Source organism: Thalia democratica, chromosome 4 (assembly GCF_965202585.1).
Source record: "Thalia democratica chromosome 4, ktThaDemo2.hap1.1, whole genome shotgun sequence".
NCBI classification, from domain to species: domain Eukaryota; kingdom Metazoa; phylum Chordata; class Thaliacea; order Salpida; family Salpidae; genus Thalia; species Thalia democratica.
The window spans coordinates 6,286,837-6,303,350 of record NC_139168.1 but is presented as its reverse complement, the minus strand read 5'-3'; the positions used below and the strand labels follow the sequence as shown (position 1 = coordinate 6,303,350).

The 16,514-nt window shown below is 25.5% G+C and overlaps 1 protein-coding gene across 1 annotated transcript; it reads right to left on the bottom strand.

The window, feature by feature from the left end:
• Positions 1-2,897: 2,897 nt before the first annotated feature.
• Positions 2,898-14,536, bottom strand: LOC145833843 (small nuclear ribonucleoprotein F-like). The gene is made up of 3 exons (XM_082941049.1): positions 14,443-14,536; positions 4,835-4,937; positions 2,898-2,955 (listed from the first exon to the last, which is right to left on the bottom strand). The coding sequence occupies exons 1-3, from the start codon at positions 14,534-14,536 to the stop codon at positions 2,898-2,900; spliced, it is 255 nt and encodes an 84-aa protein (XP_082797175.1).
• Positions 14,537-16,514: the final 1,978 nt, after the last annotated feature.

Sequence of the window (16,514 nt, the reverse complement as noted above, 5' to 3'; positions counted from 1 at the left end):
TTGTTTAAAGTTTGAATACTTTTATGTACCTGAAAAAAAATTTGAGACAATTATGTTACGTAGTTTTCCAAAACGTATAACTAAAAGTTACTACAGAAACTACTCTATTTATTTGTGAAAATTATTGTGCTAACTCACGAAAAAACTCTAGACACGCCCCTGCATTATGCTCTGTCAAAGTGTATTCAAAGCAACAACCTTGTTAACAAATCCACGGTGTTCACCTTAGGTTTAGATTTTAAATTAGTTTGACTTTTTTTTGAGCATACTGTTAGTATAATGTTGCCAAATGCTTTACTAAGTTTTTATTTATCAAAATAGTTTTATTTGCTTCATACTATTACTTGTGTTTTAAATTCACAACAGTTAAACTACTTTTGTTAAAATAAGTATTTTAGATTTTTTGGTTTGGTGTTTAGACTTAAAAGTTTTTATTGTTTTTTTATGGTTTACTTGAATCTTGGGGTTTTAGAATTTTAAAGCCTCTCTGCAGTGTACTACATGTATTAATAGTTATACATTACATATTTTAAGAAATAAAGTGTTTGAGATTATTAAAATTTACTTAATACTGTTAAAAAATATTAAAAAATAACATAATTACCTAAATACTAAAGTTACACTCCATGCACATTTTGTGAAAAGTAAAACTCTTAGTATACTAATTTTACTATTTGAACTAAAATTTCATAGATGCTGTATTTTATTCTTTTATTTTGTACATGTCACTTTAAAAAGAATATATATTTTTCGATAGTATTATTAATAATACAAAATGTCAATGAAGGCTACGGTCCTCTTTAAAATGATAAGCACTAACTTCACTGATTTAGTATGAGACTCTTTTGTAAGTTTTTGTAAAACTCATTGTAAATTAAAGTAAGTTTAACTGTTATGTTAAATACGTGTTTGTACAGTATGGAAATAATCAAAAAAAAACTTTTACTGAAACTTAGTTTGCATAATAAAGTCTTGAAATAGTAAAATAGTATATGTTATTATCGTCTCTAGAAGTTGAGACCTTTTTGTTTGTTTTCGAACAATCAATGTACAAAATATGTTTTTTTATGTCTGTTTACAAGGATTATTTCGCTATAGCAAAATTTATAAATATGTGTTTATTAATAATATGTGTATAACAGTACAAAAACAATAGCTCAAAATAGGTAGAAAGTATTCTTTATTCTTGGTGTAAATGAATTCCAAATTTTATAGTTTTCTGATTATTTTAGAATAAGTTGATACGCCTAAACTTGTTATACTTACCAAAGTATTATTATCTACTATTTAAACATCATTTGTTTGGTATTATTTTACTTATTATTATTACTAAGTATTGTAGCAAACTTGTGAAACTTATAGTAGATATTCTGGTAAGTTTACACTAGGTACTTGGCAAAAGGTAGAGATATTTCTTTCAGAATTTTTAAGGTACAAGTTTTTGGGTTTATTAGTACAAAATTAAGTTTAATGCAAAAAATTTTTAAATTGTATAAAAACAATGAGAAAACACTGTAGAGCTACTTTTAATGTGTTTTAAATAAAAATTTTAATAACGATAAAAAACTATCTACATGATAATTTTTCTAATCTATAAAAAACAAAACTTCATTACTTAAATTCTATTGTCGTTTAAAATTGTAGGTATTTTGTTCATAATTCCAGTTTTTTTTTTCAAAATTGCTAATTTCCAGGTTTTTTTAAAATACAATGTCAACTTTCAAGTTTATTTGCAACCCTGTAGATATTCTAGCAAATTTTTAAACTTACACTAGATCTTACGGAGTGTATGATAAAGAGCAAAAAAGGACCCACGCATATTTTAGGGGCGTTGTAAAACTTGAATTATATATTTCAAGACATTTTTAAACTTTCTGTACATTTTATCATTCTTCATTTTTTTGAGAAAATCGAGAAGTGCTTCCGTGAAACTTTAGTGAAAACTTGTAAAATGTGTTTTAGTGATGATTGCTACATGTACATAAGTATTCAGCTAAAAACTCGAAGGTCAAATTTTCAAGGTCCCATATAAATTACATAGGGTTTGTTCCTAGAAAAATGTAAGTAGTACGGTAGTGGTAAAAGCTTTTTTTTTTATTGTCTTTTTATGTGATTATGCACAAAAAGTTAAACTAAGATCTACTACATGATTTTTTAGGGATCACTCTACTGTTCAAAGGTTGCTAGCACCGATGTAACAGTTTTGCCAGACGTTATCAATATTTTTGAGAGGTTATTATATTCTAGAATGTAAGTAGATTGTTTCGAAACTTGCTCAACACCTAATATTTCAGTTTAAACATTTATACAACTCATCACTTATTTGTAAGGTATAAATGACGTAAAAAGCAAATTTAACCCTTATCTTTATTTAAAAATTGTTATTGATCTAAAATGCCTTTACTTTAATTTTATTTCAAAGCCTAAGCAACCCTCAAATTTGTTTATACACTTCCTGAAAAAGATTGAGAACTATAATTAAGCGCGTTTGTGTAAAAAACTGACTGATGGTATTTTTAATAAAACGTTGGACACACAAAGTAACAGTAGAAATATATTAGAAATACACAATTTAAACAATTTACTGACAATTAACTTTTCTACAACTCAACAGAATTTACTAAAATTTAAACAATAAAAACTTCACTTCAAAATGCACATTTTAGGAATGCTTTAATTTGATATCCATCTCTAACATACATGGTAAAACAATATCGGATAAAAATTAAAAATAGTGACTATTAAAAGTGCTCAACACTATGTGAATTATTTTCAAACCAAGCGAATATTTAACAAATGAAAACACTGCAAAATAAGATCGGCCAATCAGTGAAGACATCAGACCAGATTGAGCCAATCACAGAAGATCACTTGTTGATTGAGCCAATCAGAATCGTTTAAACTTCACCGGCCTCGCCTTCCTCGATGCCTTTGATGTAGAGAACGTTGTTGCATCTGTTTTGAAAAAATATTGAAATATTATTTAAATTTTTATAATTAAAATATTTAAAAAAATATTCATTTAAACTAAATACGTGTACAAATTTGTGAATTTGACATAAACGGTGTAAGAAAAGTGAATCATGTTAAACACTTATTTGTTATATATCAAATACAAGAAAATTTAACGTGCAGAACAGTGTTGCATCTATTTAAAAAATATTCATTTAAACAGATAAAAAATATTTATTTAAATTAAATATAAAAACTGTAAACATGAAATTTGCAAGTTTGTTTAATTACTGTGAAAGATAGAACCTAATAGTATATGGAACATTTAGACTATTAAAATATTTACAATTTTTAAAATTTAAAACTTTCATGAAACTGTTGCATTTATAACGTTGAAAATAAAATTATTGAGTGGTAATAACTGAGATTTTTTTAAATAAACAACAAAACTTGAGATAAATTTCAAAGAATGAACAAGTAGCAAAAATTGTTGTTGTAAACAAAAAGAGAAAAAACACACATTTAAAACTTTCAAAACATGATATTTTCTATTTAAACTACCCTTAGTAAAGATTACATAAGACTTGTTAGCTTTCATGTATAAAATATTTAATAAAAGCGTATATTAAAAGGCTCATATTTTGTTTAAATTGTATATGTTTAAACCTTAGAAAACTTTATGAAGTTTTTTAATTGATAACAATTAAAACTTTGCTTGTATATAACTTTTGAGCTAAAATTTAAGGCATAAAGCAAACAACAAATTTGTTTCCATATGAATACTGTGTAAATATAAAATAATTTTTTTATTTTAGATTTAAATATGTATCAAATAATTATGTTGAATATGTCATAGAAGAAATTCTGAACTATAGAAAAACAACGATGATTTATCAAAAGCAATGAATATTTTTAAATGTTATAAAATATTATTAATAAAAACTATCTTAAAATAGCTTTGTTATAAACTTAAAAACTAAGCCTAGAATATAATAATAGACAAATTCAGTTTTAAGATATTTCATCAGATATTGTAATTGGAAAACTATTTGCAAGGTGTTATATTAATTCTTAGTACTCCATAAAAAAATAAAGCTTGAATAAAAAACAAGTTTATAAGATTAAGGCCATATGAGGACCACCTTGTTTCTACAAGTTGGTCTTTTTTTGTTAAGTCATAGATGAGCTACCAGAAACTTTCTATTACTTAATAAAATTTAAAATACTTTTTTAAGATATGAGTTGTTGAGTTCGATAGGTTGTTAACAGAAATCCAAAACTATAAAGTGAAAACCCCACAATAATCAATATTTTACTTCAGTTTTTTTTTCTTCAAAATTTAACAGTTAAGTAAGAATTTTTTTTAATTAAAAAAAAAGATTTTCGATTAATTACTTTTTTTTATTTTCAATATATTTTTCCGTTAAAAAACTAATATTTTTTAAACTATTTAAGGAATGTTTCATAAAAAATTGTGCTCTCTGATTCAAAAAAGTATGTAGATTTTAAAAAAAATTTAAAACTTTTGTGACCAGTATGTCTGTAACAAAAACTATTTACAAAAATGACTATTTATCAAAAATTAGTTTAAGTTTTTTATATATTATAAAAACTAACTTATATTGATAAGATAATTGTACTGTAATTGATAAGATATTGATATTTTTAAAAAGAACATACAACCCCCGATGCAGTTTAATTACTTTTAATTGGTGTAATCACAATAAAACCAACTGTATTTTAACCATTATACTTAGCTTTAATTGAAAAATAAAAACCCTTTTTTTTTAATTACATTTATTCTCAACATTTTTTCCATTTTAATGACACAACTTGATAATAATATTTAAATTATATCTCAAATATATAAAAAACTAATAACCTGATGAGAATTTCACCGAGGTTGCCGGCTTTGTTTCCTTCAACAAACTCTTCGGTGTTTGCGAGTTGCATGTTCATGTAACCGTCAACGCTCACCAAATATCCTGATATAAAAAATATAAGTTAAAATATACACACTATATTATATTGTAGTTGCATGTTCATGTAACAGTCAACACTCACCAAATATCCTGGTATAAAAAATACAAGTTAAAAATATACACACTATATTATATTGTAGTTGCATGTTCATGTAACAGTCAACACTCACCAAATATCCTGATATAAAAAATATAAGTTAAAAATATACACACTATATTATATTGTAGTTGCATGTTCATGTAACAGTCAACACTCACCAAATATCCTGATATAAAAAATATAAGTTTAAAATATACACACTATATTATATTGTAGTTGCATGTTCATGTACCCGTCAACGCTCACCAAATATCCTGATATAAAAAATATAAGTTAAAAATATACACACTATATTATATTGTAGTTGCATGTTCATGTATCCGTCAACACTCACCAAATATCCTGGTATAAAAAATATAAGTTAAAAATATACACACTATATTATATTGTAGTTGCATGTTCATGTAACCGTCAACGCTCACCAAATATCCTGATATAAAAATATAAGTTAAAAATATACACACTATATTATATTGTAGTTGCATGTTCATGTAACCGTCAACGCTCACCAAATATCCTGATATAAAAAATATAAGTTAAAAATATACACACTATATTATATTGTAGTTGCATGTTCATGTAACAGTCAACGCTCACCAAATATCCTGATATAAAAAATATAAGTTAAAAATATACACACTATATTATATTGTAGTTGCATGTTCATGTAACAGTCAACGCTCACCAAATACCCTGATATAAAAAATATAAGTTAAAATATACACACTATATTATATTGTAGTTGCATGTTCATGTAAACGTCAACGCTCACCAAATACCCTGGTATAAAAAATATAAGTTAAAAATATACACACTATATTATATTGTAGTTGCATGTTCATGTAACCGTCAACACTCACCAAATATCCTAAAAATATGATGAAAGTTAAAAATATACACACTATATTATATTGTAGTTGCATGTTCATGTAACAGTCAACGCTCACCAAATATCCTGATATAAAAATTTAAGTTAAAAATATACACACTATATTATATTGTAGTTGCATGTTCATGTAACCGTCAACGCTCACCAAATATCCTGATATAAAAAATATAAGTTAAAAATATACACACTATATTATATTGTAGTTGCATGTTCATGTAACAGTCAACACTCACCAAATATCCTGATATAAAAAATGTAAGTTTAAAATATGCACACTATATTATATTATAGTTGCATGTTCATGTAACAGTCAACGCTCACCAAATATCCTGATATAAAAAGTATAAGTTAAAAATATACACACTATATTATATTGTAGTTGCATGTTCATGTAACAGTCAACACTCACCAAATACCCTGATATAAAAAAAGTATAAGTTTAAAATATACACACTATATTATATTATAGTTGCATGTTCATGTAACAGTCAACGCTCACCAAATATCCTGATATAAAAAGTATAAGTTAAAAATATACACACTATATTATATTGTAGTTGCATGTTCATGTATCCGTCAAAGCTCACCAAATATCCTGATATAAAAAATATAAGTTAAAAATTTACACACTATATTATATTGTAGTTGCATGTTCATGTAACCGTCAACGCTCACCAAATATCCTGATATAAAAAATATAAGTTAAAAATATACACACTACATTATAATGTAGTTGCATGTTCATGTATCCGTCAACGCTCACCAAATATCCTGATATAAAACATATAAGTTAAAAATATACACACTATATTATATTATAGTAGCATGTTCATGTAACAGTCAACGCTCACCAAATATCCTGATATAAAAAATATAAGTTAAAAATATACACACTATATTATATTGTAGTTGCATGTTCATGTAACCGTCAACGCTCACCAAATATCCTGATATAAAAAATATAAGTTAAAAATAAACACACTATATTATATTGTAGTTGCATGTTCATGTAACAGTCAACGCTCACCAAATATCCTGGTATAAAAAATATAAGTTAAAAATATACACACTATATTATATTGTAGTTGCATGTTCATGTAACAGTCAACGCTCACCAAATATCCTGATATAAAAAATAAAAGTTAAAAATATACACACTACATTATATTGTAGTTGCATGTTCATGTATCCGTCAAAGCTCACCAAATATCCTGAAATAAAAAATATAAGTTAAAAATATACACACTATATTATATTGTAGTTGCATGTTCATGTAACAGTCAACGCTCACCAAATATCCTGATATAAAAAGTATAAGTTAAAAATATTCACACTATATTATATTGTAGTTGCATGTTCATGTAACAGTCAACGCTCACCAAATATCCTGATATAAAAAATACAAGTTAAAAATATACACACTATATTATATTGTAGTTGCATGTTCATGTATCCGTCGACGCTCACCAAGTATCCTGATATAAAAAATACAAGTTTAAAATATACACACTATATTATATTGTAGTTGCATGTTCATGTAACAGTCAACACTCACCAAATATCCTGATATAAAAAATATAAGTTAAAAATATACACACTATATTATATTGTAGTTGCATGTTCATGTAACAGTCAACGCTCACCAAATATCCTGATATAAAAAATATAAGTTAAAAATATACACACTATATTATATTGTAGTTGCATGTTCATGTAACAGTCAATGCTCACCAAATATCCTGATATAAAAAATATAAGTTAAAAAATATACACACTATATTATATTGTAGTTGCATGTTCATGTATCCGTCGACGCTCACCAAATATCCTGATATAAAAAATACAAGTTAAAAATATACACACTATATTATATTGTAGTTGCATGTTCATGTAACAGTCAACGCTCACCAAATATCCTGGTATAAAAAATATAAGTTAAAAATATACACACTATATTATATTGTAGTTGCATGTTCATGTAACAGTCAACGCTCACCAAATATCCTGATATAAAAAATAAAAGTTAAAAATATACACACTACATTATATTGTAGTTGCATGTTCATGTATCCGTCAAAGCTCACCAAATATCCTGAAATAAAAAATATAAGTTAAAAATATACACACTATATTATATTGTAGTTGCATGTTCATGTAACAGTCAACGCTCACCAAATATCCTGATATAAAAAGTATAAGTTAAAAATAAACACACTATATTATATTGTAGTTGCATGTTCATGTAACAGTCAACGCTCACCAAATATCCTGGTATAAAAAATATAAGTTAAAAATATACACACTATATTATATTGTAGTTGCATGTTCATGTAACAGTCAACGCTCACCAAATATCCTGATATAAAAAATAAAAGTTAAAAATATACACACTATATTATATTGTAGTTGCATGTTCATGTATCCGTCGACGCTCACCAAGTATCCTGATATAAAAAATACAAGTTTAAAATATACACACTATATTATATTGTAGTTGCATGTTCATGTAACAGTCAACACTCACCAAATATCCTGATATAAAAAATATAAGTTAAAAATATACACACTATATTATATTGTAGTTGCATGTTCATGTAACAGTCAACGCTCACCAAATATCCTGATATAAAAAATATAAGTTAAAAATATACACACTATATTATATTGTAGTTGCATGTTCATGTAACAGTCAATGCTCACCAAATATCCTGATATAAAAAATATAAGTTAAAAAATATACACACTATATTATATTGTAGTTGCATGTTCATGTAACAGTCAACGCTCACCAAATATCCTGATATAAAAAATATAAGTTAAAAAATATACACACTATATTATATTGTAGTTGCATGTTCATGTAACAGTCAACGCTCACCAAATATACTGATATAAAAAATATAAGTTAAAAATATACACACTATATTATATTGTAGTTGCATGTTCATGTAACAGTCAACGCTCACCAAATATCCTGATATAAAAAATATAAGTTAAAAATAAACACACTATATCATATTGTAGTTGCATGTTCATGTAACAGTCAACGCTCACCAAATATCCTGGTATAAAAAATATAAGTTAAAAATACACACATTATATTATATTGTAGTTGCATGTTCATGTAACAGTCAACGCTCACCAAATATCCTGATATAAAAAGTATAAGTTAAAAATATACACACTATATTATATTGTAGTTGCATGTTCATGTAACAGTCAACACTCACCAAATATCCTGATATAAAAAATGTAAGTTTAAAATATGCACACTATATTATATTGTAGTTGCATGTTCATGTAACCGTCGACGCTCACCAAGTATCCTGATATAAAAAATAAAAGTTAAAAATATACACACTATATTATATTGTAGTTGCATGTTCATGTATCCGTCAAAGCTCACCAAATATCCTGATATAAAAAATATAAGTTAAAAATATACACACTATATTATATTGTAGTTGCATGTTCATGTAAACGTCAACGCTCACCAAATATCCTGATATAAAAAATATAAAATATATAAGTTAAAAAATATACACACTATATTATATTGTAGTTGCATGTTCATGTAACCGTCGACGCTCACCAAGTATCCTGATATAAAAAATAAAAGTTAAAAATATACACACTATATTATATTGTAGTTGCATGTTCATGTATCCGTCAAAGCTCACCAAATATCCTGATATAAAAAATATAAGTTAAAAATATACACACTATATTATATTGTAGTTGCATGTTCATGTAAACGTCAACGCTCACCAAATATCCTGATATAAAAAATATAAAATATATAAGTTAAAAAATATACACACTATATTATATTGTAGTTGCATGTTCATGTAACAGTCAACGCTCACCAAATATCATGATATAAAAAATATAAGTTAAAAATATACACACTATATTATATTGTAGTTGCATGTTCATGTAACAGTCAACACTCACCAAATATCCTGATATAAAAATATAAGTTAAAAATATACACACTATATTATATTGTAGTTGCATGTTCATGTAACAGTCAACGCTCACCAAATATCCTGGTATAAAAATACAAGTTAAAAATATACACACTATATTATATTGTAGTTGCATGTTCATGTAACCTTCAACGCTCACCAAATATCCTGATATAAAAAATATAAGTTAAAAATATACACACTATATTATATTGTAGTTGCATGTTCATGTAAACGTCAACGGTCACCAAATATCCTGATATAAAAAATATAAAATATATAAGTTAAAAAATATACACACTATATTATATTGTAGTTGCATGTTCATGTAACAGTCAACGCTCACCAAATATCCTGATATAAAAAATATAAGTTAAAAATACACACACTATATTATATTGTAGTTGCATGTTCATGTAACAGTCAACACTCACCAAATATCCTGATATAAAAATATAAGTTAAAAATATACACACTATATTATATTGTAGTTGCATGTTCATGTAACAGTCAACGCTCACCAAATATCCTGGTATAAAAATACAAGTTAAAAATATACACACTATATTATATTGTAGTTGCATGTTCATGTAACCTTCAACGCTCACCAAATATCCTGATATAAAAAATATAAGTTAAAAATATACACACTATATTATATTGTATTTGCATGTTCATGTAACAGTCAACGCTCACCAAATATCCTGATATAAAAAATATAAGTTAAAAATATACACACTATATTATATTGTAGTTGCATGTTCATGTAACAGTCAACGCTCACCAAATGTTAAAAATTATACACACTATATTATATTGTAGTTGCATGTTCATGTAACAGTCAACGCTCACCAAATATCCTGATATAAAAAATATAAGTTAAAAATATACACACTATATTATATTGTAGTTGCATGTTCATGTAACAGTCAACGCTCACCAAATATCCTGATATAAAAAATATAAGTTAAAAATATACACACTATATTATATTGTAGTTGCATGTTCATGTAACAGTCAACGCTCACCAAATATCATGATATAAAAAATATTAGTTTAAAATATGCACACTATATTATATTGTAGTTGCATGTTCATGTAACAGTCAACGGTCACCAAATATCCTGATATAAAAAATACAAGTTAAAAATATGCACACTATATTATATTGTAGTTGCATGTTCATGTAACCGTCAACGCTCACCAAGTATCCTGATATAAAAAATATAAGTTAAAAATAAACACACTATATCATATTGTAGTTGCATGTTCATGTAACAGTCAACGCTCACCAAATATCCTGGTATAAAAAATATAAGTTAAAAATATACACACTATATTATATTGTAGTTGCATGTTCATGTAACAGTCAACGCTCACCAAATATCCTGATATAAAAAATATAAGTTAACAATTATACACACTATATTATATTGTAGTTGCATGTTCATGCAACCGTCAACGCTCACCAAATATCCTGATATAAAAAATGTAAGTTTAAAATATGCACACTATATTATATTGTAGTTGCATGTTCATGTAACCGTCGACGCTCACCAAGTATCCTGATATAAAAAATAAAAGTTAAAAATATACACACTATATTATATTGTAGTTGCATGTTCATGTATCCGTCAAAGCTCACCAAATATCCTGATATAAAAAATATAAGTTAAAAATATACACACTATATTATATTGTAGTTGCATGTTCATGTAAACGTCAACGCTCACCAAATATCCTGATATAAAAAATATAAAATATATAAGTTAAAAAATATACACACTATATTATATTGTAGTTGCATGTTCATGTAACAGTCAACGCTCACCAAATATCCTGATATAAAAAGTATAAGTTTAAAATATACACACTATATTATATTGTAGTTGCATGTTCATGTAACAGTCAACGCTCACCAAATATCATGATATAAAAATATAAGTTAAAAATATACAAACTATATTATATTGTAGTTGCATGTTCATGTACCCGTCAACACTCACCAAATATCCTGATATAAAAATATAAGTTAAAAATATACAAACTATATTATATTGTAGTTGCATGTTCATGTAACAGTCAACGCTCACCAAATATCCTGATATAAAAAATATAAGTTAAAAATATACACACTATATTATATTGTAGTTGCATGTTCATGTAACCGTCAACGCTCACCAAATATCCTAAAATATGATGAAAGTTAAAAATATACACACTATATTATATTGTAGTTGCATGTTCATGTACCCGTCGACGCTCACCAAATATCCTGATATAAAAAATATAAGTTAAAAATATACACACTATATTATATTGTAGTTGCATATCCACCAAACATCGTACAATGTGAAAAACTTAAAAACACCAACACTTTATAGCATTGTGAGTAAATAGTGTTTATTTCAAAAACATATCAATTAAGATCAAATACATATTCATTGTTGTTCACAAAGTATCCTGAGTTGATATATAATGTAATTAAAATTTATTTTTAAATACATTTTTTCTATCATTTGTCAAAATATAGAAAAAAATACTGTTAATAATACTAGTTTTTGTGCATTAAGTATAAATTATGAGTGTTTATCAACACTTTAAGTTTTAGTATAGAAATTTAGAATGACCATTGACATATTCTTCAAAAAGTCAACCTAGTATTTTCTAAATTTCTGCTTAGATTTCTAATATTTTAGGAATAAAAACTCGGTGAATAAATATATGGTCAAGAAGACTTTCAAATGTGAACTAAAAACTTAATGATAATTAATTCAAACTATTTTTCAAACAAGCTTATTTGTATACATATGCTGTTGGAGAGTTTTTAAAAATTCTAATTTATTAAAAACTTATTGAAAAATATGTCTACAAACCACATAATTTCTAAATTAGTACAGTATACTACAGATGCCACTTTTTGAAGCAAAAAAGCTATACATTGTATAACCTGTTATACATCAAACTAGTAATGTAACATAAAAAAATAAATATTCTGTATAAAAAGTAACATATTTTTAGTAAAGTAAAATACATAGTTATTACTTAAAATAAAACTAGTAGGCCACTTGTATTTTTTAATTTATCAAATAATTAGTAACTAAAAGTGATGTTTTACATTATGTTTTAGTTTTAATAATAACTAAGAAAATAAATGGGTTACAACAAAAACTTGACACCTTAAACAACTTTTATAAAAACCTATAGTAATTAGGCAATAAAATAAATGAAAATAACACTTTTTTAATGGTATTTTTCGTTGTTATTTATAAAATTAATGTACCAATTTAGCAAATTAATGTAATATTTTTCAAATAAATTTAAAAGACTAATGCAAAACTTGTACAAAATAATTAATTTTAAAAATAAAATTCTTAAACAAATATCTAACATACAAGAGAACAAAAAGACTATTGAAATTAGATTGACCAATAGTAAAACATTCCACTTTATTTATTAGTCAAGTAAGTTTTGTGCTTAGTAACAATTACTTCCTTAAGATATAAAAGTGAATCATAACCTGATATTAAAAACTAAAACTTTTTATTTAAGATTATATTTTCTTCATTCAAAATGATTAATTAAAATAAACATGTAAACCAAATGGAAATTTTTACTTGACAAAATATTATTTTTCAGTATATAAAAGAATGTTAAATAAATATTATTCATTGTCAAAACTGTATTAAAATGTTAATACTTAATAATAATAAGGCCATAAGGGGGGGGGGCATTTTTTTTACAAAAATTAACTTAGGCTTTTACATGAAAGCTTTAAATACAAACTACAAGTCAGTTTTTATAGAATTCAAAAATATCATTTAACTTTTGAGATATTTTATTTTATGTAAAAAGTTTCCAATACAAACGTATGGACCGCAAATATTTTGATTTTTCAAAAAAAATCAATTTTTTTGAGGTCAATTTTCTCAGAAATTTTAAAATTCACTAAAAATCTATCTCCTCCTTCATTTTTCAAGCAATCTTCTTTAAAGTTTTAGGAAATGTTTCTTATGTTTAAAGAAAAAACGTTACTTATGAATTTTAATAACTTCTAAAAATATAAACTTTATCACAAAAATTTTAATTTTTTTTTTTAAATACATTTCTTCAATTTTTTTTTTATTTGTTAAGTAACGTTTTTTTTTATTGTATAAAGATTAGACTGTGAAATTTTGAAGATTGCTTGAAAAATGTAGGAGAAGATAGATTTTAAATATAATAGTCTTTTTTTGCTGTTTTAGTTTTCCCTTCCCATAGGGAACCTAAAATGCGGCCTGACTTTGACTAGTCATATCTCAAAACTAATTTGATTTTTTTAAAACAATAAAAAGTATCTTGAAGCTTAGAAAACACTCTATAAAATAAGATTAACTTGTAAAAAACATGGCTTACCTCCCCCCTTATGGCCTTAATAATATATATAAATACAAATCTCTATTCTCCATACCCCACTTCAGATTAACAATGACTGGCTTTCCAATGAGCAAAATAAAATATACTACACAACTAAACTTTACATTTTATTACATTATTTTTATGTAAACGTACCTCTATACTCCATACCCCATTTCAGCTTGACCATGACTGGCTTACCAGTGAGCTGGTTCAAAAACGGCTTGTGGTTCATTGGCATAGAAGACATAGTGACTATTTAGTAATACTTTCTGTAAAAATAATGTCTACAGCTTTGACATCTTCTCTTGGTAGCGAATCATAGACTACAAAACTGTTTGAACTAGGCTAAAAAATAATCTTCAGAGTTTTTTTTTCATGTTGTAAGATATCAGTTTTGCTGCCATAATCAATAAAAGCAAAGTTTTTTTCAAATCCATTCATAAATGTTTTGGTAAGTGTGTCTTCGCTTAGCATTCACTCACTATGCACAATATGGTTTTTTTACTACCTGCTTCAAATTTAAAGCCGAACAAGTTGTTATATCAAGGACCACAAAAACTCTATAGTTGCCAAAACGATTTGAAATATGTTATAACTAAAATGAGTTTACAAAATTTTAAATGTAATGCTACAAACTGATGAGAAAATGTTTTAAAATACACATAATTCATCTTAAACAAGTTATTAAACATTTTAAATAAACTAAAAGCAATTTTGTAAAATTTAAAGGTAAATACTTGTTTTATATACTTTTTAAATGTTTTCAAATGTAATTTACATGAGCACAATGAATTACTGTAGCTTGAATATTAAACAGTACGTTCAAACAAATATCGATAATGTAGTAAAAAAGGTAGAAATTAAGAAAAACTTTAAAAAGTGTTAGATACAAAATTAAATAAAGTTTGTACGAAAAAACTATTTAAGCTTTAACTTTATCTTAATTAAAAAACACATAACTGAAGAAATTATTAAGTGATAAACATTTTAAATAAATTAAAAACAGTTTTGTAAAATTTGCATTTCAATACTTGTTTTGTATAATTTTTAGATCTGGTCAAATGTAGTTTATGTGATCATAATGAATTTTTCAACTTCAAATTTAAACAACGTGTTTAATTAAGTATCATTTATACAGTTAAAAAAGTAAAACTTAAAAAAACTATAAAAAGAATCAATATAAGAATCATCAAATAAAAATAAGATTTAAACAAGTAAATTTATCTTTTACAAAGTAAAAAAAAGTAATGTTTAACACTGCGTAAAACAAAAAATACTTTATGCTGGAAAAAGTTAAAAATCGCTCTGCTATGCTTACATAGTGTTTCAATTTGTAGTTTTCAATGAATTCTGGAAAATCTTACATTTTAATGTGACATCACAACAAGAAAGCTTTTTGGAAAATAATTTTCTGCCTGGGCAAACTCATTTGTAAAAAGTAGTTGTAGAAGAAGGAGCTCTAGGTTCTGGACTCTATTTTTTCTATCTTTCATTGTGCAGATTGAGTACACTAAACAAAGTACTGCATCTATTAATTGTCAATGTTGTTTATGACAAATCTTGTTATTGATGATTATTTTTATTGTTGTCTAATCTTCTAAAACATTAATTTCTTTATATTTTCTGAGAAAGTTTAAGAAATCACTTGATCTATAAAATATTTTGAAAAGTACTTTTTCAATGAATATTCTTTTCAGAAAAGCACTTGTAGTAGTAACATGTGTTTTTTTCTTTTTTTATTCTGTTTAAGTAAGCTTTGTAAAATACTTGGCAAACTCTATTTGATTGTCAATATTCTTGAAGACAAAATTAGTTCTTGATAGTTGTTGCTCATTTAATCTTTTAAAACTCTTACATTCCTACATTGTTTTAGTGAGTTAAAAAAAGCATTTGACATAGTTTGGGAATCAACAGTCTTGAAGTTTATGTTGATAACTAATATTCATTTTCTCATGCAAAACCTATGAAAAAATTCTTTATTTGATCTTGTAATTCATCATAGAATGAATATATCTTTATTCATAAAAACAGGCTCACAAATATGACATTTCAGACAACATCAGTACATGATGCCAGAAAAAAAACTCTTCAAGAAGCTTTAAAAACTTGCATCTCAGTCTTTGAAACACCATTGTAAAGTGAACTGAGTAAAAGAATGCTTTGAAAAATCTTTTTAACCTCTGTAAGAACATATGAGGTTGTCTCAAAGCCTTTATCTTTTTAAG

What these genes read in the sequence shown, in the direction of transcription:
- LOC145833843 (XM_082941049.1), bottom strand. Translation starts at nt 14,536, where the DNA reads ATGTCTTCTATGCCAATGAACCACAAGCCGTTTTTGAACCAGCTCACT. An exon ending in ATGGGGTATGGAGTATAGAG is followed by an intron (nt 4,938 to 14,442) that starts GTACGTTTACAT and finishes TTTTTATATCAG; the next exon opens with GATATTTGGTGAGCGTTGAC. An exon ending in CTCGGTGAAATTCTCATCAG is followed by an intron (nt 2,956 to 4,834) that starts GTTATTAGTTTT and finishes TTTTCAAAACAG; the next exon opens with ATGCAACAACGTTCTCTACA.